At 39.7% G+C, this 21,167-nt stretch overlaps 1 protein-coding gene across 1 annotated transcript; it reads right to left on the reverse strand.

Annotated features, from left to right (window-relative positions):
- Positions 1-1,493: 1,493 nt before the first annotated feature.
- LOC136673149 (BEN domain-containing protein 4) lies at positions 1,494-20,749 on the reverse strand. The gene is made up of 6 exons (XM_066648459.1): positions 20,263-20,749; positions 9,222-9,550; positions 8,083-8,320; positions 7,412-7,530; positions 4,431-4,668; positions 1,494-3,760 (listed from the first exon to the last, which is right to left on the reverse strand). Exons 1-6 carry the CDS (start codon positions 20,609-20,611, stop codon positions 3,510-3,512), a joined length of 1,524 nt encoding a protein of 507 aa, XP_066504556.1. The 5' UTR covers positions 20,612-20,749; the 3' UTR covers positions 1,494-3,509.
- Between the last annotated feature and the right edge of the window lie 418 nt (positions 20,750-21,167).

Consider the following 21,167-nt stretch of genomic DNA (forward strand, 5'->3'; position numbering starts at 1 on the left):
TGTGGCAAATAAAAGTCCCCTTGATGAATTCTAGGAGCTGAACATTTTAGCAGGATTGTTTAAAATGATCTGTACTAATGATAACAAAGCCCACTCATGTACTATGTGCATATGTGAGTTTAGATTAAAAACTAAATATCTTTACATTAAACATTTTAAAATGTCAACACAGATAACAACGATTTATATCGATCCTGTACATTTATTATTTAATCTATTATTATAATGTGGTGGAAACTGGTGCATAAACGATGCAATTTTACTGTGATTTTTTTCTATGGTAAAAATCTGGCAACCCGGCAGTACAGGCTTACATATAAAACTACTCTGTAGTTTTTTGGGAATGTGTTCACAGTAGGTGCGACCTGAATATTTCAACACACACAGAATATTTTAAATCGTGTTTTTGGATACTTAGCCTCGTTAAATTGGCGGAATTAAACGCATTGCGCACACACTAAGCTCGAGTTTTTTTCCCACCCGTTTTCGAACACGTCAACCGCTCTTGCTCTGTGATTGGTAGACTGCTTGAGGCTATGAACTTCTAGCCAATGGATGCGCTAAACACGGTGAATCTGTCGCCAATCAGAGCGAGAGGGGCCGTCTACCGGAGTAGAGGCGGTGTAAGTGGTGGGGTGGAGACGCAGTGAAGGCCGAGATGGACAAGATTAGTTTCATCTGGATAAGTTTCCTTCGAAATTCCCTACGCAATTCTTCAATTCTTCATTATGCAACATATTTACACGAGAGAAGAAAAGACACTATAACAGACTCTGGCAGTCGGACAAACAGAAAACGTGTTTCAGTTAAGAAATATCATTGAGAGAGACCAGAGGCGACAGAACCACAGCTAGGTCTAGTGACATTCTTTCAAAAATAAATCAAGGCCTGGGAACGGTATAAGATGTCCCTAGAAGAGCACCGTATAGAAACATTGCAGACTACAGTCGTGAATTCAAGCTAATTTTTTTCCATTATTATGATACTTTTTAAGTTAATATTTTTTTTAAAAAATGGATACAGTTCTTTCGGAGACGCGTTTCTTTCAAACAATACATTTCTGTACAATTCAGCATTCAGCATCCAGCACGGACAAGCACTCAACTCCACATTTGTTTTGTACTGCCATCTACTGGACTAGACATATATTTCACCTAAAGGGGAGTTTCACCTAGGTTTCTAAAGTCTGCACATTTCTGCTGAGTAGTTTTTTTTCGGACTCATCGTCTTAGACGAACAGCCATTCAGTAAACAATAAATATGTCACCTTTTATATATATATATATATATATATATATATATTTGTATATTATATACAGACTCACACCAATGATAAGAATAAAATATAAACATTTTGTATTGGCCCTATTTTACTACTTAATGTGAGGAACAAATAATAAAAAAAGAAACGTTTTAAGATGGTTTAAGAAATCTTGAAATTATGAAAACTTTTGAAAAATCTTCCTTTTAAAAGTGAACAGATCATTTTCATGTACTACATTTTGCCACATTTAAATGATAAAACATACTGATTTATATTTTTTGCATTGAAATTATTTTAAAAATTAAATTTACAAATAAAATGCATTCATGAAAGAACAACTGACATTAAGGACAAACAACAGTTTATGTTTTCACAGTGCCCACAGAATTCCTATAAGAGGGTAACTAACTGAGCTACCACAGATATACACAACCACAACAGAGTTGGCTACAGTACACAGCAACACAGGCTTAGTCTTTCGTGGCTAAGATCTCAGAAAGATGATATAGCTCATTGTGTACCCAATTATTTTGATGAGCTCTTTTTTTTAAATCAAAACAAAGTCACCCAGCAGCATCAGCATAGATAGAGTCCAGCAGACTGGCAACAGTCAGAGATTGGCAGTATTTGAAGTTCCAAATGATGGATAGTGTCTCTGTTTAAGGCATCTAAAACTGTTCTTACGCAATGAATGGCCTTTGTTCGCTGACCAACAAAAAAGTTCACATCATGTGTTTAGAATAAAGATCTGTGCAGTTCACCATGAGAAAGCTCAGCAGATATAATCAGTGTCCTCTCCCTCCACCACACATATGTATAACATGTAAGAACCAGCCTAAGTTTTATTGTGGATTTTCCCCTAAGGCTTATGTAAGGGCTGACCTAGCCATCCGAGCACATCAATATCCTAACCTCACTTCCATATTCACAAACATGGACAAACGATTCCATCAAATATTGACCATTAAACTGATTTAACCACAACATTCAACATCCGAGGAGAATAAAAGATGGCACTTTCAGTTTCCTCATCTATGAATAAATCATTGATATGTTATTGTCTATAATGATTTGTTATAATAGCACCTTGTTAATATGTGATGCGTATGCACACATAGACTCTGACACTGGGAAGACTCACTTCCTTATTTACAGTGAACATCATTACAATTAATACATTCATATTTATATTTCTCTATTACATACTTAACTAAAATATATTTTATCATAATATGGCCAATTTATTTAGTAAGAGATATAGCTGTTGTGATTTGATGACTGATGGAATTCTCCCTGTCATGTTCAACTATGTGATATTCAAAATCGCACTGCTCTCAACAATGACCTGCATAAGAAAACTCTTGACTTTTACAGTATGTACAATGCTACTATTAGCACAGCAAGCAGTAAGGAATAACAGAGTTATCACTGCAGACTGTAGAGGACTTGTAATGGTAAAAAAGGGCTACATCTGGAAAAATGAAATGATCAATTGCAGGGTGTGTAGGGAGGGTCTGAAGTAGTGCCATTGTTTTTTGTTTTTCTCCTTGATTTTCTGTCTGTTCAGGGGTTATTATTCACAAAGAAGTATTTCTCAGACAACCAAATAAATGAACCCAAAAGTCAAGTCTATCCTATAGGGCATATTTGATTTGATTTACACAGTGTTTACTTCCATAAGGGAAAAGAAGAAGAAAATAAAATAAAAAATAAAGCAGATTTATGTTTTAATCTTTGGAGAAGGGGGAAATCCCTGCAGATGTAGGTTTGAGCTGAGGTTTGAATGCTTTATTAGTATGTCAATTTCAGTTAAATATATTTCCCAATTTGAATTCATATGTTTCATGTGACCATGCAACAACTGCTTCAAAATGAAAATTAAAATGTTTTTCACTTAATATGAAACTGAACTGTAATTTCCAAACTATCCAGTATTAAATTTGAGTATTACATATTCATTTTGTTACTGATGTGCTTCCATGGTGTTAAGCTTCCATAGTTTGTTATATGTATTAGCCCCTTTTTTTAATAAGTCTAAATAAATATGTTTTAACTGATCAACTACAGTATGTTTGCAGTTAGGGGAAAATTGGGTACGTTTTATTGCTTGCTGAGAAATCATACTTTGTGGATCTTTCAGGTCATTGTTACATGAGTTCATCAATCAGTGACATGGATGAAGCCTTTAGTCCATGAAGCTACAACAGTAAGGCTGTACACTGCATTTCTATTCCTGCTCTGAGCTTCAGTCTCCGAGGCCATTCTGTGAGCTCTTCAGATAAATTTCATCCTGGGACAGTTGTCCATCGTAGCCATCCAAATACAGACTGCCGCTGCTACTGCTGCCACTCCCGCTGCCGCCTCCACCGGGCAGGAAGCTTCCCACAGCTCGTCCCTGACGTGCGTGACCCACCGCATCACTGAACACTTTATTAATCTGCTCCTCAGATGGCATCCACCAGTCTGGGTTAGACGCACAGTGCATTCGGATAAACTCTGGGGACAGACATATTTATATTTACACATCTCTGTTTAACAGATGCCCGCATGCTGGGTCAGTACAAGTAACAGTGAGGAGAGGCGGAATGAGTCAGCAAAGGATAAAAGGAGAGTGGGAGGACGAAGGACAGTGAGAGGGATGAGGGAAAGACAGTGGGCAAAAGAGATGAGGGAGGGGTAGTATAACAGCAAAAGACAGAGGGGGAGTCAGATCAAGAGATGGAAGGACAGAAGGAGCTTGGAATAACAATAATACACAATCTTAAATACATTCGTCAGTGTAGTTTCTAGGACGTAATAATATCTAAACAACTGAAAAACTACACAATTCAAAAACAGCATTAGTAGCCATTTTGAAAATTTTTTTTATTTTTGTGATGCAAGCTGTTAATACGCTTTGCTTGTTAGCTACTAGCTACAATGACCTTGTAGCTCCTAGGAAATGCTAAAGAAAAGTTCACCAAACATTTGAAGTAATTTGATATCCTTTTTTTTGCCAAAACAATCCTTTAAATCAGAGAGTGATCCAAAACCTAATCAAATTAATTAAACAAATGCACATCATTCATGCTGCACTTCCCCATGCATACCTAAAAGCAGTATTTCAGCAGATTTTGACTCAGTCATTGAGTGTGCTTTAACTACCCTGGTGCTGAAGTGCATGTACCTCTGAGGCAGGTGACTTTGATAGGGTTGAGTGGCCGTCTCTCTGGCCCTGTGTCGTTCATGATGGACCGCTTCCTCTTCCCCAAACCACATGAGTATTTCAGCTCGTCTGTAGTGAAGACAAAACGGATGAGGTACCGCAGTAGCCTCCGTCCGTCCTTCTTTGACGAGTTCACAGCCTCATCCCACTGTTTATTTGTGATGAAGAGAGGGTAGTTCCCCAGCAACTGTTTACTGCCCTGAGGAGTGAACATATTTATATTGGTACCTCTATAATAGCCAGGGATCAAAATTAATACCTATGCATATATATTTACATGATTTTCATGATTTTCAAACGTTACAGTAATTCTGATATAATCTATACCACAGTTTAAATAAAAAAATTACACTCAATAAAAGAGATCTTCACATTTCTCAATGAGAACATTATTTGATTGTAAAGCTTCAAAAACAACAGTCAGGCAGCATGCAGCGATGCCTTCATTTGCATAATTTTATGTAACATTGAGTCAAAGTGCTGTTTTCACAGCCTTAATTTAGCCCCGAATTTGAATGTCTGTCTCACTTCTGTTTTCAGTTTCTGGTGACAATTCTTGTAGTTTGAACAGTCCTGCAGAAATCTAGACCTAAGTTTCTTCTCCAAGTAGAAGATGAGACACTGATAGGGGACAGTGATGTGTCTAAAATGTCAAATCGCTATATTTTACACATTTTCTTAATGAAGGACCTGTAAACATTTTTATTCACTGCAGTTAAGACAGTCCTGATAATGCTCTCTTTGTAAAATATCATACAGTTGGTCAAAGTTTTATTCGGACTAGAAAAACTTCACAATGAAATGATGGAATGTAATTGATTATAATATCAATGAAATGCATGTTGTTTCATGTCCTTGATCTCTGTCAGTAATCAGGTTCAAACACTACTAAACACAAAATGGCAATGGCGTCCAGCATTTCCACCTTAAGAGACTGGGCACACAGAAACCCCTGCACACACAGTTGTCAGTTCTGCCTGGTTGCTCAGACTAAATGTGAAGTCAGAGCCTATTAGCCTTATGATTGGTCCGGGTTACACTGACTACTTTTAGGACAGTCCAGTCTACATCGTAACGAGAACAATACTGGTGAAAACAGCAGAAATGTACTGTGGGCCCTGATGAATCAAGTTAACTTCATTAGAAAGGCAACTCGCCCCCTCCAGGGTGTGTTCCCGCCTTGAGCCCAATGATTCCAGGTAGGCTCTGGACCCACCGCAACCCTGAACTGGATAAGCGGCTGCAGATAATGAATGAATGAATGAATGAATGAGAAAGGCAACTCAACATCACTGACACTGCAGTTTAGTCCAAGGCTATCTTTAACCCTCAGGTGTCACTTTTCATTCCACAAAGAAACGGGAAGGAGTTTGGAATCTACTGATTCTTTACTGCAAGCTGATTAAATTGTGGTGGAGGGACAAACTTGCTGGAAGAGAAAGAGAGCGAGCGAGATTGAGAGCAATAGTGAAGGAGAGACACAGAGACGGCTGAAAAAAAAAATCAGCTGTATACAAAAATGGCCAAAATAAGCCAAGACCCCTAAGCTCAACTCATAGACTACCCAGACCCATATTTTGTGCCAGAAGACAGGGCACAATTTAGGTGGAGATATTGGCCGTATGACTGATCATAATACATACAATTTATGAAAATTATGTGGCCTGTTTTGCAAAGAATTTATTTAGCCTGTGCCCGACATGAATTAGTGGTCATGTCTCAAATGTCTTGTTTGGAAACTTTAACAATGCCAACAGTCATAGTGGCTAGCAGCGTAGGCCTTATAGCTACTGGAGGAATGTTTTTCTAAGAGAATAAATGTATTTAAATCAAATGTACCGCACAAATGTTCCTCAATACAGGTGCAAAATCCAAAATACCACGTTCCATATTGCGGTAGAATTACAAAACTGTGAAACGTTTGGTATGCAAGAACCTGGCTAATATTACTACCGGTCAGGCATTGAGTATATATCATGCCACACCAGGTGCGCAAGGTCATATACATTTCAAATATTTTCAACTTTTGTGAGACATTCATCAGCAAAATCTCAACCAATTGCTTTAACCAATGTCTGGTAGTCCCCACATGCAGGAAAGAGAGCGCATCCTACTTTTGCGCCCAACTGGCAAGTGCAGTGCATACTGCAAGTAGTGTTGGCAGCACATACTGTGTTCAGTGTAAAAAAAAACAAAAACCTTATAAGCATAAATTAATTTAGGCTAATTGTAAACATATGGCAATCATATAATATACACATAATTTTAAATATATATTTATCCAAAATCCCTGTCTGCTGCCTGCTCTGAGATGAGAGGGCAGGACGAATCGCAGAATGATGACAAAGGACTCACCATGCCAGCGTAAAAATTACAGCATCAGTAGTGGAGCACTAGCACTAGCCAGGACCTTGGGGAACAACCCTAAGGTTAACCTGGGTCTGGATGCACCTGGATCAGATGAGAAAGGCGGCTGGTAGCAAAACTGTCTATGACATGGACCATAGAAACACACAGTACTGATCACCTGTGGTCTACACTTTCCCAGTGCATCCAATGCTGCCCAGCCAGCTGATACCCATTAGTGCTGGGCAGCGGGAGAGCCCAAGATCCGCTTCTAGAGGCTTGCATGCCGCCATAAGCCAACTCAGTCCCAGCCAACACAAATCTGACAGAACAGCAGGATTGATCATTTTAGAAAGTCTGGGGTAATTCTTTCAGAGCGATATCAGAGCCCATTCATCCCCAAAAGTATAAAAACGAGTATTATATATATAGTACAAATAGGAGTGGACATTGGCTTTAAAGTAATTCATCTTCCCAAGCAGAGTTAGTAGACATATTAACATGCAGTTGGTGTCAAATTGAAAGTGAACACATTATGAGCACATTTTGCAGCAGTTTTAAAGCACATTCTGTGCTGTGCCTTCTAGTTTACGTACTTCAGGCCCGGTGTCTGGTTCTCTAACCTCCGTGAGCTGCTCCTCAACTGGGGGTGGAGCAAACTGATTGTAGTGCTGCAGGACTGTCTTAAAGTAATCCAGCACAGTCTGGCACGGTGCTGCAGACACACACAAACATCCATCACCATCAGAATTCTTCTGTGATCACAATACACACATTCGCCATCATCCTGCTGAGAGGGTAAATAAACACTGACAATTTTTTTTAAAAGTTTAAGCAAAACTTTCGTTAAGAATGAAGAGCTGGTGTTGTTTTATGAATAGGAGACTGAGAGTTTGAATTATTTCCAAATAATATGATGACATCACTTTAAGAATGTTTCAATGAACAGATTCAGATATACAGTAGTTATTATGGAAATTATTCAACAAAACAAAAAACTTGATTTCTCAACAGCTTAATTTAATTTTCAGTTGAATATTTTATTTATTCTTGCATATTTATTTTAGCTGTGGTACCAGAAAAATTCTAGGGCAAACACAAAATAAGGCAAATATATCAATTCAATATAAGGCTGAGGATGCACAGAAACATGACTTGAACAATTTACAAAGCACAGGAAATGCAGACAATTAGTCAAAAATATGTGCATATTTTATGAATTATTATAAACAATTAAAATATTTCAAATCTGATTAAGCTGAAGTACCTGGGAAGGTCTCCAGTTTGTGCCGGAGCTCCTCATTTTCCTGCTGAAGGCTCAGTACCTCCTGCTCCAGCTCAATGCAGCGTGGACAGCAGCCTTCCTCCTCTTCCTCATCCTCAGGAAGTGTGGAGGACGGGTGTCCGTAGGATTCAGATGGTGTGGGGGAGTTCCAGCCCCCCAGGTTGTGCGGGGGGGACCCAGAAACAACAGGCTGACGCTCAGGCTGGAGCCGGGACTCCCCCTGTGAGTGAATATGTCAGTATAGCAGAACATAATTTCTAGAAAAGTTGCGAATTTTTGTATTATGCAAATTAATAAATAAATAGTTTGTACTGAATTCTTTTGAACCTTAAGAACAAACAAAATGTTAGTGTGAAATGTTAATAGATTATTCCAATTTAACATTTTAAAACATTCCACTATAAGCAGGTGCATAAAAAATGTATAAAGGGAGCATCCAACAAAGGTTCAGTCTTTGCAGCAGAGATGAGCTGTGTCTTCCCACTTCATCCCAGACTTGGTGAAAGTATTTTCAAACAATACAAAAAGCATGCCAAATTGCAAAAAAAAAATGCTTTTACCATCTACCATACACAATTACTGTGAAAAATCCAGGAAATCCAGTGAAAACCATGTCTTGTGTAAGGCCCGAATACACTGTTGAATGTGCATAATGTTTGGGTCTTGGACATGGGTAGCTTGCATATGTGTAAAGGTACCATTGATGCATAAGCTTATGTCTCTGTAAAATCCCAATATACGCTTCCACCCAAATAATGCATTTTCAATGGAGACTCATTCTGCTCATGCTAAAACAGCATGGCTTTGTAGACACATATTTTGCATGTATTCTCTGGTGCATCATGACAATGAGAATACAACAGCAACCATGAACTGTTGAGCAGCTAAAGTCTTGTTTTAAGCAAAAATTTGCAAAAATTCCACTTGCAAATATACAACAATTGGTATTGTCATTTCACAATTTAAAAGTGTAATTAAAGGAAAGATGCAGTAACACATCTTTTCCAACAGTTTTGGAATACAAAATACAAGGGCTTTTAGTCCTTTAGGTACATTTAGTCAATTAATATTTATTATTACACATATCATGAATGTGCAAAATGTCATTTCTTTACTGTTACCTGTGTGACCTGTGCTCCGGCAAGCAAGTAGTTCTGCAGGGACTCAGTGAAGACTTGCAGGAGTGAGGACGTCTGCTGCTGGCTGAACTGGTCTCCTCCTCTCTGGGGTGACTGCTGTGCCACTGAGGCTTCCAGATCCTCTGGCCTGGGCTTGGTCTCCAGAGGCTCGCACTCCGACTGGCAACCTACCTCCTGCTTGATGACGGTATTGATGGAGGATGATGGTGGGCTGATAGGTGGTGGAGGAGCCAAGAGCCTGCCATTACTGTTCAGCAGACTCAACACTCGACTACACTGCTGCGCAAATGCATCCAGGATCAGACGGTTTTCTGCAAGAAAAAAAAAATGAAGGCTTATTATTATGTAGTTATTTATTATGTCTGTGAGGAGTTTGGTGTGCTCTCCTTGTGTTTATGTGGGTTTCCTGGTTTCCTCTGTGTGCTCCAGTTTCCTCCCATGGTCCAAAAACACACATTGGTAGGTGCAACTCCAAAATGTCCACAGATGTGAAAGTGAAAGTGTGTGTCGCCCTGTGAAGGACTGGCGCCCTCTCCAGGGTGTATCCCCGCTTTGCGCCCAGTGACCAACTGCAACTCAGGAGTGGATAAGAGGTTACAGAAAATTAATGATTGAATGAATGAATGAATATTTGAAATTATTCAATGATTACAAATAATTTTTCAGCTACTTGGATGAATTGTTCAGGAAATACTATGGAATAAAAGCATAAACATAGAATTGATTTTTATGAGTGGAGGGGCCGGACAGAACATGACCAGACCATATTCTGACCTTTTTTTAAAAGGTCAGCTCTATATAATTAAGTTTTATCCATACATATTTTCTTGGTATTGATTTACTGTTCTACACTTTCTTTTGCAGAACATCATTAATGTACTATGTATGTTGGCTGGCTGTTAGAGAAGGTGCTGTTTTAAAATCAGGCTGTTCTCTACAGTGTCAAAATATCATAGGAGTGTGGGTGCAGATAAAATGCACTGTGTCATAGTGATGGCAATATAGGTTACAGTGAATGACTGCTATGAAATACAAAAATGAACTTCTGTGAAACAATAGCCACATTCATTTAGTGGTTGTGTGGGTGGAGGAAGCGGGTACTGATGACCTATTAAACACACAATCTATGACCCATGACGTAGGTTTTATATAGTTACTGAAATGAAGAGTGGGCACATCTGCAGATCCTGGTTAATAAAACTGATTACATTGAGCATGGCTAACATTCTCGTAGAGCTCTGAAAACACGGCAGTATCTAAATCATTACTGGTTTTCACTTAAGTCAAAGAGATTACATTTTAAATACGTTATGATATAATGAAACATCATATTTCTATTATGTAATACATTATATTGCAATGAACAATTGACAATTTATTAAATGTAGTCAGCAGGCCTCTGTCGCTACACCTGTTTCTCTGATCAAAAAGAGCTCCCTCTGGCCACCTGATGTTCTAAAAGAATTAAACACACAAACAAATTTTTTCACATGTTTTTTGGGAAGAATTTTTAATGAGGGTTTTCTTTTTGGCAGTACAAAAAATTGAATAAAAACAAAAAAACTTTTTTGGATGTTCTCATATGTTCTCATTCTCATATGTAATCATTAATTAATTCATTCATTATCTGTAAGCACTTATCCAGTTCAGAGTCGCGGTGGGTTCAGAGCCTACCTGGAATCATTGGGCGCAAGGCAGGAATACACCCTGGAGGGGGCACCAGTCCTTCACAAGGCAACACACACACACACAGTCACACCTACGGACACTTTTGAGTCACCAGTCCACCTACCAACATGTGTTTTTGGATCGTGGGAGGAAACTGGAGCACCCAGAGAAAACCTACTCGGACACGGGGAGAACACACCTCACTCCTCACAGACAGTCACCCGGAGGAAACCCATGCAGACACAGGGAGAACACACCAAACTCCTCACAGACAGTAAACCGAGTGGGGAACCCATAACTTCCAGGTCCCTGGAGCTGTGTAAATACGACACTACCTGCTGCACCCCTGTGTCACCCCATATGTAATCAATAAACAGCATTTGCATTTTTCTGTGAACAGCAAAAAAAATTTTATTTGGACTTAATACTGGGCTATATTAATATTATATAATATTATAATATTAATATTTGACTGAGAATAGTCCACCTGCCAAAAGTATCCAGTTTCCTGTGGCTGGATGTAGTTGTATCATACAGTGGATTGTGAGTGCTTAAAAACTCTTCACCGTCTAAGCACAACACACAGTAACACATCACTACAATCTGAACGTCACTACAGTGTTAAGAATGATATACTAAACAAATAATATGTGCTCTGTGGTGGACCTGTGAGGGTCCTGGCCGCTGAAGAACAGGGTGAAAGGGAGCTAACCATGTATGCAAATTAACAGATAGACTACTGTCTGAAATTGTTGAACTACAAAGTGCACATATATGGTCCGTGAAGCTAAAATAGTGAACTGTAGAAACAAGGTGGCTTTAATCTTGTGGCTGATTGATGTATAGTGTTACAATTACAGACTGCAGGCCATCTGTTGAAGCACTATTTGTCAGCAGGCCTCTACCCCATTCATCATTGTTCTGTTTCTGACCACAGGGCCACTATTGACCAGATGTTATTTTAGTGGTGGTCCATTTTCAACACAACAGTGACTTCAGTGCCATTGCTATGTTGTGAGCCATCCACAATGTACAGCAAAGAGCAGCTCTGTAAGTAGAAACTGACCAATGATTAAGTACTACAGATAGGGTAACACATATGGAGTATGGAAACATGTGGGTACAGCCTGAGAAACAAGGTGATATATGTGTGTGTGTGTGTGTGTGTGTGAGACAGAGAGAGAGAGAGAGAGAGAGAGAATAACACAGATAATGTGTCCAGAGACATTAGCTTAGGTTAAGAGTTTTTTTTAATATAGCTGGCTGTATGGTGTTTCCTGCAGTTCCAGGAACATGTGCAACCAACACAGCTCAATATCCACACTGCAACAATACAATATTTACTGTCTTAATTGAAGACATCACAAAAGATTCTGTGTCTCTAGCCTGCATAAGTGGTGAACAACAGTGAGCTACTTAAAAAAATAAATAACATAAATAAATAAATAAAAATAAGCCATCTTAAAAGTATGTCACATGGATTAAACCAATTTTGTCATGTTTAGGTAGTTATCCAAGCATGTAATCTAGAGTAGTATACAAAGCATGAATTATGGCTGGTAAGAGATTATTATCTTTTAGTTTCCAGCTTCACGTAACAAATGCATTACCTGCCAAAAGTTTGGACACACCTATAAGAGTGACACTGCCTCTTGTGTTGAGTCCACCACATCTGGCAAGTAATGATCGTTTATTATTAGAAACTGAACTGTGATAAAATGAATAGAGGACAGCTAGTGAACTGCGCATTACAACAGATGGCCTACTGCCTGTATTTGTACACCTCCATAGACAACCCATCAGGAAAGATAGATAACAAAACAAACAAAACCCAGGTGGTGTTTTATGAAGTTTCTAGTGTAAGGCAGGGTGATTCAAAACTGCTTCAAGGCAAAGCCTTTTAACCCTTTTTATTTATTGCATAACTACATAAGTTATGTCATGTTAGACAGTTGCATTATTACTTTACTAGTTCTGTACACTGTCATGTGCTGTATGTACATTGCATTGCCAATGTTATTTGTGGCTTCATGGAGAACCCTGTCTTCATTGGAAACTACACAGTTTCTGCCTCTGTGTTGACTCTTATGACTCTGGCCTCAGACCTGCGTGTAGCCTATCATCACACATGATCAATAATGTTCCACACCCTACTGATGGGTTCTAAATAATCTTAGTTCATTCAGCTAAATATTCCTGTTTAATGTCTCCACTTTCATTGATGGTCCTCATCCACCAACACTGAATTCTGTTCTCTTCACTGCTGCCCAGCACTAGCAATACCTCACGGTGGAAAAATGTGGTGTATGGGTTCATTTCTGTTCATCAAAGGGCAGAAACTATGTAAATGTATCCTCATAGATACAATAATGGTCTGAAGGTCCAGCTGTGTTCCTTAAAGATACATCACATTTCTCTTCTCAGGGGAAAGGGGCACATCTGCTTCCTTGCATAACTAATTTGTTTAGAGTCGTACAGGGTATACAGAATCATTTGCAAATGAATATGGAAAAATTAAGATCTCTAGCTACAAATTCTGAAAATCAATACACTGTCAGAAAAGCTGTCACTGTGGTGTATCTTTTGCTGTCACTGTGGTGGTACCCTCAAAGGTACCTGTCCTGTACATTTGGTTAGGGAACATTAAATTTGCCTTATTCTAAATGTTGATTTTAAAGTTGATTTCCTAAGCCCCTTCAGGAATTATATTATGTTCTTTTATTTTAGAAACATTACAAATATTCAGCTCTCCTTCTGGAGAAGAGAATGTAATGTAGTTCTTCCTGGTGCTGGTGGCTCAAAGGGGAGTCATCCTTTTTCTGTTTGAGACTCAGCGCTTCTCAGGTTTTCCTCCTCGGTTTATCTCACTGTAACACCATCGTCGCCCTTCGTCGCTTGCTCTGAAGGATCAGGTTGAGAATGTGAGCAGGTTGAAGCTGCAGGCGTGCTGTTCAGTTATTAATCTTAAGGCTTAATATTCAGGAACCAAGCTACTATGAATTATTAACTATGATGAATTATTCAGTATCTATGTTGAATTATTTACTACAATGAATTATTCAGTAGGCTTACTACGATGAATTATTCAGTATCTATAATTAATTATTCACCATTTTGAATTATTCAGTGACTATTATAAATTATTTACTAAGATGAGTCATGAGGTAACTATCATAAATTATTCAGTAACTACCGGGAAACTAAAGCACAAGTTTTAATGGTAGAAAAGTGTAGGGCAGACTGCTTATGGACCCTTGCAGAGACAGAGAGAGAGAGAGAGAGAGAGAGAGAGAGAGAGAGACTAAACATGCTTTTTGGCCCTATTCAAAATGAAGATCCACAACCACAACTGATCTGAAATATTAATTGATTCTGTAATCAAAACACTGCGGGTCCTCTACACTCCCCCCATCCCCCATGAACCCCCTCCTTTCCCCGGCCTCCGGCCACACTGCCGTCTCCAGTGTCTCTTGGAAGATGATTATGATTTTGTCGCTCTCACACAAAGGCACAGGGCAGGCAATTATGGGATGCGTGCAGTTGCCGTGGCAGCCGTGTGACAGGCGTCTGCAGTTGCTGAGACGTGTCTATCGGGCGCGAGCAGATGTGGCGATTTATTAATATGCACAGCGTCTCTGTTTACTCCCACCGAGATGTGTTTGATAATACCCTTCCCCTCACACTTCTCTTCTCCCTTCCCTGCTCACTCACTTCTTCCCTCTGCTCCCCCCCCCCCTCTCTCTCGCTCGCTCTTTTTGCCACCTTCTTTTCTTACTTTCTCTTTCCCTCTCCTCTTTCCTCCCTCCATCTCACCCTCTCTCTCCTCTATCCTCCTCCCTCTCCCTCTGTATCACGCCATGCAGAGAGAGCTCCCTGAAATTTCATTAAACACAACATGCTCCACAGAGCGAAATTTATGAGCCTCATTTGTTTTAATCACAATCTCTTGCGAGATTGGGCTCACTCTAAAATGTAATTTTGCTTTATTGCACTGTTTCCAGAGCCTTGTTACTGGCTCGCTGTGTCTCAAAGAAACGTCCGCGATTCTGTCAACATGTCCAAAAACCAGCTACTCCAGATTCACAGCAGAAGTGTTTTCATACATTACTGAACAAACACAAGGTGATTGCCCCATGGCATTTCTCACAGTTCACCAGCGCTGGCTTTCACTTTCATACACCTCTACACAGCTCACTCTCGATAAACTCACTATATCTTTAATTGCCTTGGACACAAACCCAAAGTTTTTTAAATCACCTACATCTACCATCTACAAGAACACACATTTGCATTTGACCTAGGACTTTATATTGCTGTCTCACGTTCTTGTTTTGATAGACATTAATGAGTTTAATCCTGTTGGCTGCTTTGCACAGAAATGCCATTTTGCTTGATCCCAAGTATGTCTGCATTAGAAAGATGCAAATTATTTATAAACAATGAAGTGAAACTGTGCGATGAGGCATGGCAGCATACATGACATTTATTCTTGAATGATCTCAAGGAAGGAGTTCCTCTTAATGCAGGTTTCACCATGATTATGCTGAAGAGGCTGAAACAGAAAACGGATCCAACTGAAGAAATGTAGCTTAGTTTTTATTTATTTACTTTTTACCTCAAAGATGTAATTCAACACACTTCTTTAAAAGCTTTAGTCCCTGGGCAAACGGTTCTTCTGTTGTAACAAACTTGACATCGTAACAATAGAAGAACCCTTTTTGGTGCCATACAGAACCCTTTTTCTAAAAGGTGCTATACAGAACCATCTATTGCACATTCTCCATCAACCTGAAGAACCCTTTCATGTTGCAAAAACACTTTAATCATGCCAAAGGTTCTACAAGTGTTCAGAGTCCTATAGAACCATTTTCTTTACCAAAGAACCTTTGTAGCACCATCATTTGACATTTATAGTTAATGTGTGGATGGGTTTTAAATATTTAGCCAAAAGATACATGTATAATTAATAGTAATAGTCAAAACGCACATGCTTTAGTAATGTCTGAAGTCACTAGGGATGAGTGTACTCATTTCTTCTCTGCTTCTGCCTTTTCTCAATCCTCTGCCAAATGTGCATTTGTGTGAATCATTAATGAGACACATAGGGCCTATCTGGAGACTAGAGAAGAGAAATTACACTGTGAACACTACTGTAAAGGAAAACGACATTGAGTATACTGAATTGAGGCAGTTTTCAGTGCTGTAAACTTCATTCAGGCTGAACGTTATTTCATCTAAACTTGTAAAATAACATGAATTTAGAAATGATATAATTTGCAGAGTTCTATCTGAAATCCTGCATGTGGCTTTAGAGTTTCAACCTATAGCTTATGTTCTAACTGATGCTAATATACTTCCCATACAATCACAAAAGGGGCTAGCTTCTAATAGATTTCATTACATTGTGCTAAATATGCACGGCAGATGGTACGTGACTGCACACAGAGGTTCTGTTGTTTGATTGGAAACCATTTGTCAACTGACACCAAATTTCCTATACTATCTGATTATATCAGTCAAACCAGGACTAATTTCATCCCTATTTTACCTGCTCATATGATTTAAGAAAGTAAATATTTTGGTTTGTTTGAGTGGGTTTTTGAAGTGAACAATAGTGCAAAATCACAATCAACAACCTTGTGTTTGTTTTCTTCCTGTTATAAATAACTGTTGAAAAATATATATATATTTTAATATTATGGAAATTATGTTTGATCAGTAAAATGCAGTACTTTATTTTTTCATTGTGTGTCCTAAATCAGCAGCCTGCCAGGCCTAAGTGAACCCACCTCGAGTTCAGATCTTTGTTTTGTGGAACACATAGCTACTGAGCAGGCGACCTTGTAGTTTATTAAAACAGCCCCTGATGTCAAGCTCGTAGCTTCAGATCTTTTATAGAACCTGCACTAAAAGTACAGACCATCAGCACTGCATGTAGTTATGAGGTGTAGCTCTTAATGGAAAATTTCCCCTATTCATTTATCTGGTTAATATAGCGGCAGTTAGGTTGGCTACAGATCTCACAGTAAACTCTGCTTGCCTCCATTACCGCTAGCTGTTTTGCCACACTGTAACAACTGCTTGCTCGTGTCATTTCCTCAAACTGACACATTTCTCACATCTATCGCTGTACGATATCTGAGAGCAGCTGTGTATACTTGCAGAAGAAACAACTAGCAGTAACTAATTCTGCTACCTCTCGCTTTCACACACACACACACACACATACACACACCATATGAGGCATATCTTTAAATACAGATATTACAAACCTGTATTTAAAATAAAAATTCCACTTGTCCTAAAAAAGTAAATAAAAAGTAAAATTAATTTAAAAATTAGCTTATTTGATTCAGTCATACACCATATTTCTAATACATGGCTTCTTAAATGCATTTACATGACTTAAAAATGTTACACTTCTACCCCAAACATTATATAAAAAATAAAGAATGTAAATTTAATACCCAGTTGTCCAGCAAAAACCACTCCACTCAGGCTAGAATACAGCTGCTGGACCTCTAAAATCAGCTATTACAATATCAGCCTAGGCGTATTTAAATTACTGTAAATACCAGTTACTACATTCACCGTAATCAAACCAGAAATCCTAAATGGTCTGTCCCTGCTAAACCTGAGAATATACCTCCTATGACCAGAAAGAAAAGAAGCAACATTTCTGCCATAATAGGAGCAGTCTGTGTATCTTTCACTAGATCAGGTTTTCTGCCAATGCTAGGCAATCGGATGTGCTAACAATCTGCTTGGTCTGTAGTGCTAACAAATAATTCATAGCAGCCTTTATAGCAGCAGTTGGTCCATATGTAGAAGAAACAAAATTGTATGTGTTCATGAAACCAAAAAACAAAACAGACAACAAAAAGCCACAGAAACAGGGCCTACATTCCTGTGAAATCAACCTGGGCCCTGAATTACTTAGCATCATAATGCATACCTAAGGCCTGCATTAGTTTGAATCCTTCTAAATAATAATCCTTAAGGCAGGGCGGCCCAGCCCTGCTGGAGAGTTTCCAAAGATCCTACAGAATATATTTCTAACTGTTTCTTAAAATATATACACCTGAACTTTTTATATTCTTAAACAGTCCTATTAGGAGGATTGAGGGAGTTTGAACTGTGAAAAGCCAGTGAACCTCTATTGTTTTTTATTGGCTCTCTTCTTCAGAATAATTTTATCATATTTAAAACATGGAATAAATCAGTGTTAGGACTCTCACCCAAACATGCTTTTGGTACAGCACGGTGTTCCTGCTAATGATGGGAATCAAACATTCGTCTGCTTTTTGGATGGCAGCAGTGTTGGTCACTACACTGAACTGGAAGTGTGTGAAGAAAATCTGAAGCAGGGTCAAGCAAACCTTATTTACTTTATTAGGACAAACGTTTATTAAGACAAACCCTGGCTTAATTTCAGCTTCAGTGTTATGCTAAATAACCAAGAACTCAATGTGAACATTTCTTAACAGCGTGACAACTCTTACCGCCAAAAGAATATGCAGCAATGCAATAGACTTCTCTTTTAAATTGAGGAAAATTGTAATAATTTCTGGGCACTTCAAATACAGAGTGACTGCAAATATAGACATGATGCAGGACAGGTCTCTTCCATATAACAGTCTGAGAACTTCTAGAAGCCGGAATGTTAGCCTTTGCTTTTAGAATGCATACGATTGTTCTTTTTCCACCTACAACGCAGCATCTTCCTGATGTCTACAGGCTCCTGCTATATCACTTTTTAAACCTCCAACACACCTCTAATGTCACTGAGCCACATGCTGCATGTGCAATTTCTATCTGCCACTATCCAGTCGCCCCTGCTTCAGCCCTGCACTTAACCTCTTCACCCCTATATGACTCACTCTGATTCAACCACATGTCTGTGAAGATCTCCACATCACACCGTCTCATTATTCTGGTAAACATTTCTGGCCAGAATCACTTGTCTCACTCGTACTTTAACAAGACATGATTCTGTGCAGAACATTATAGACTTTGCTTGAGTAGTTTTGAATAAGTGAGTTTGTCAATACTCTGATATAATGTTGCTCCATCAAAAATATGCTGCTGATTTTTTTAAACAGGTAAAGATCAGTTGATACGTCTGCTCAGCATCCTAGACACTGTTCTAAGTCCAAATCGCTTGCATTTGGCCCCATAGCATTTTTTGTAAATATTTTGTAAACAGAACCAAAAGACATGTGATGAACACATGCTATAACATGCTTAAGTGACCTGTAATTAGCTTGATTTGATTAAAATAAGTTTCCTTGAGTTAGACTTAACTTGCTTTGCTGGTGAACGAGAAACAGGATCCAAGACTTTGAAAGCTGCGTCAGGCTCACTTATACAAAGTACATTTTTTGTGTGGGAATAAATAATGGCAGTATTAAAGATTGTTCTTGACCCAGAACACATCTTACTTGCTAATTTGCTTTGCTAGCTGGGTAACTATGGTTCTGTGTGAGCAGTAGGAATATTTGTTATAAACCTTTTCAAAGTCTGTGAAACTGGTCTGATGTTCATAAATGTTTATTATCTACAGAAAAGGTTAGCTAACTAGTTGTCAATATCCAGTCCCTGTCTAACCATAAATATAAAACCTTTAAATCACCAAACCAAAACCCAGACACTTAAACCAAAAACAATTCAGACAGCAGAGACGTTTTAGACAGCGATGAACAAGTTCCTCGAGCACTTGCAACGCCATTATAAGGTAATTTTCACTTTGGGTTTATGACACACCAATTGTGTGAATAATATTTGTCATCAGCTCTGGTTTTGTAGCTGTGTCATGAACACTTACTGAATCTCTGATGAAAAGCAATAGACTAAATTATAAAATCAAAAGCTGAAATGGTGTTAGAGCTATAAAATTGTTATCAACTGTGTTGTTCAGTTGATTGATTCATAGACACTGCATAATGATCTTGTTGTAGCGCCTTTCACATTACTCTATAATAACTATTCCGAATATATTCGATGCTTATGTAGAAACAGGTTTCACACTGATGAATAACAACTACCGCCGTTCCTTTTAGGTTTGGCGCGAGTTTCTGCTGATGTATCTTTTCCATGTGAAATAAACGCGATTCCCGTGAATCTATTTCAACACTTGTGGAACTTGGAAATACACACTTTGAGTTTCACTGCCTCTGTTTTCATACTCATAGTTTTGTGGAAAACTGACTTGCAAACAGCAGATGGCACTTCCAGTGGGCATCCTCGAGGATTCAAAGCAGGCAACTCGACAAAGCCCAGGTATCGAAGTGCAGTGTGCTCCAGCGTTCCCTAACGGTCACTAACCCAAACTTCCCCGCGCACACCGGCTCTTTACCTGCGCTGATGCCGTAGCTGCAGTCCGGAGCTTGGCGGCTGAGCTCGGGGCGGGCCGCGGTGTGAGTGGTGCTCCTGCGGCCGCAGAAGAGCGGAGGGGGCACGGGGCTTCCCGGAGCTCCGCCGGCGCTGCTGGGCCTCTGGTCACAGGGGACCCGCTGCTGTAGCTGGTGTTGTGTGTACGACGGGCCACCGGTGAGCTGCTGCGGGAGCTCCACCATTGTGGGTCTGTCTCGCCTAGCCTTCATTATCGCGCGCTTGCTCGCGAGCGTCCTGAGCGCGCTGTACGGGCTCCGCTGCCGCGAACACACACCGAGACCCTCGTCCGCCGACAGCATCTCGTCATCCATGCCTTCAACTCTGGGCTCTGTAACTCTAGTCTGCTGAAGGCTGCTCGCGGTCCGGACGGATTGAACGCGTCTCTGTTTCTCACACACAAAAACAGACTCGCACGCACTCCTCAGGAGGAGGAGGGACTTTACTGACAGGTCACTGCTCCAATCCCCTGGCGGGATGGGTGGAGGGTGGTGAGGGGGGCTTTTTGTCTGCACACATAGGGAATTTGGGGGAGGTGGGGGCGGCAGCTGCTCGCGCCGTCTGGAACCAGTGTGGGGGTGTGTGGAGGGGGGCTGTTGGAGGGCATCTGCACCACAGTGGGAGTGTCGAACACAGGAGGAGGGGGGTTATGATATTAAGAGCAAGACTGGAGGGCGTCCATGTTTTGTCACATAGCCTTGAGACTCCTGCACTCGTCACCGAGTCCAACACCAAAAAGTCGCAATGTGTAGGGGCCCAGGCACCCCACCGCGCTCACTGTAACACACATGCACTCTCCATTCCATTAAACCCACCTACTGTATAAATACAGGTCATAGATTTACAAATTCAGCATTCAGTCCCTCTGTT

Source organism: Hoplias malabaricus, chromosome 17 (genome assembly GCF_029633855.1).
Source record: "Hoplias malabaricus isolate fHopMal1 chromosome 17, fHopMal1.hap1, whole genome shotgun sequence".
Taxonomy (NCBI): Eukaryota; Metazoa; Chordata; class Actinopteri; order Characiformes; family Erythrinidae; genus Hoplias; species Hoplias malabaricus.

What these genes read in the sequence shown, in the direction of transcription:
- LOC136673149 (XM_066648459.1), bottom strand. Translation starts at nt 20,611, where the DNA reads ATGGATGACGAGATGCTGTCGGCGGACGAGGGTCTCGGTGTGTGTTCG. An exon ending in CAGCTACGGCATCAGCGCAG is followed by an intron (nt 9,551 to 20,262) that starts GTAAAGAGCCGG and finishes TTTTTCTTGCAG; the next exon opens with AAAACCGTCTGATCCTGGAT. An exon ending in CCGGAGCACAGGTCACACAG is followed by an intron (nt 8,321 to 9,221) that starts GTAACAGTAAAG and finishes ATTCACTCACAG; the next exon opens with GGGGAGTCCCGGCTCCAGCC.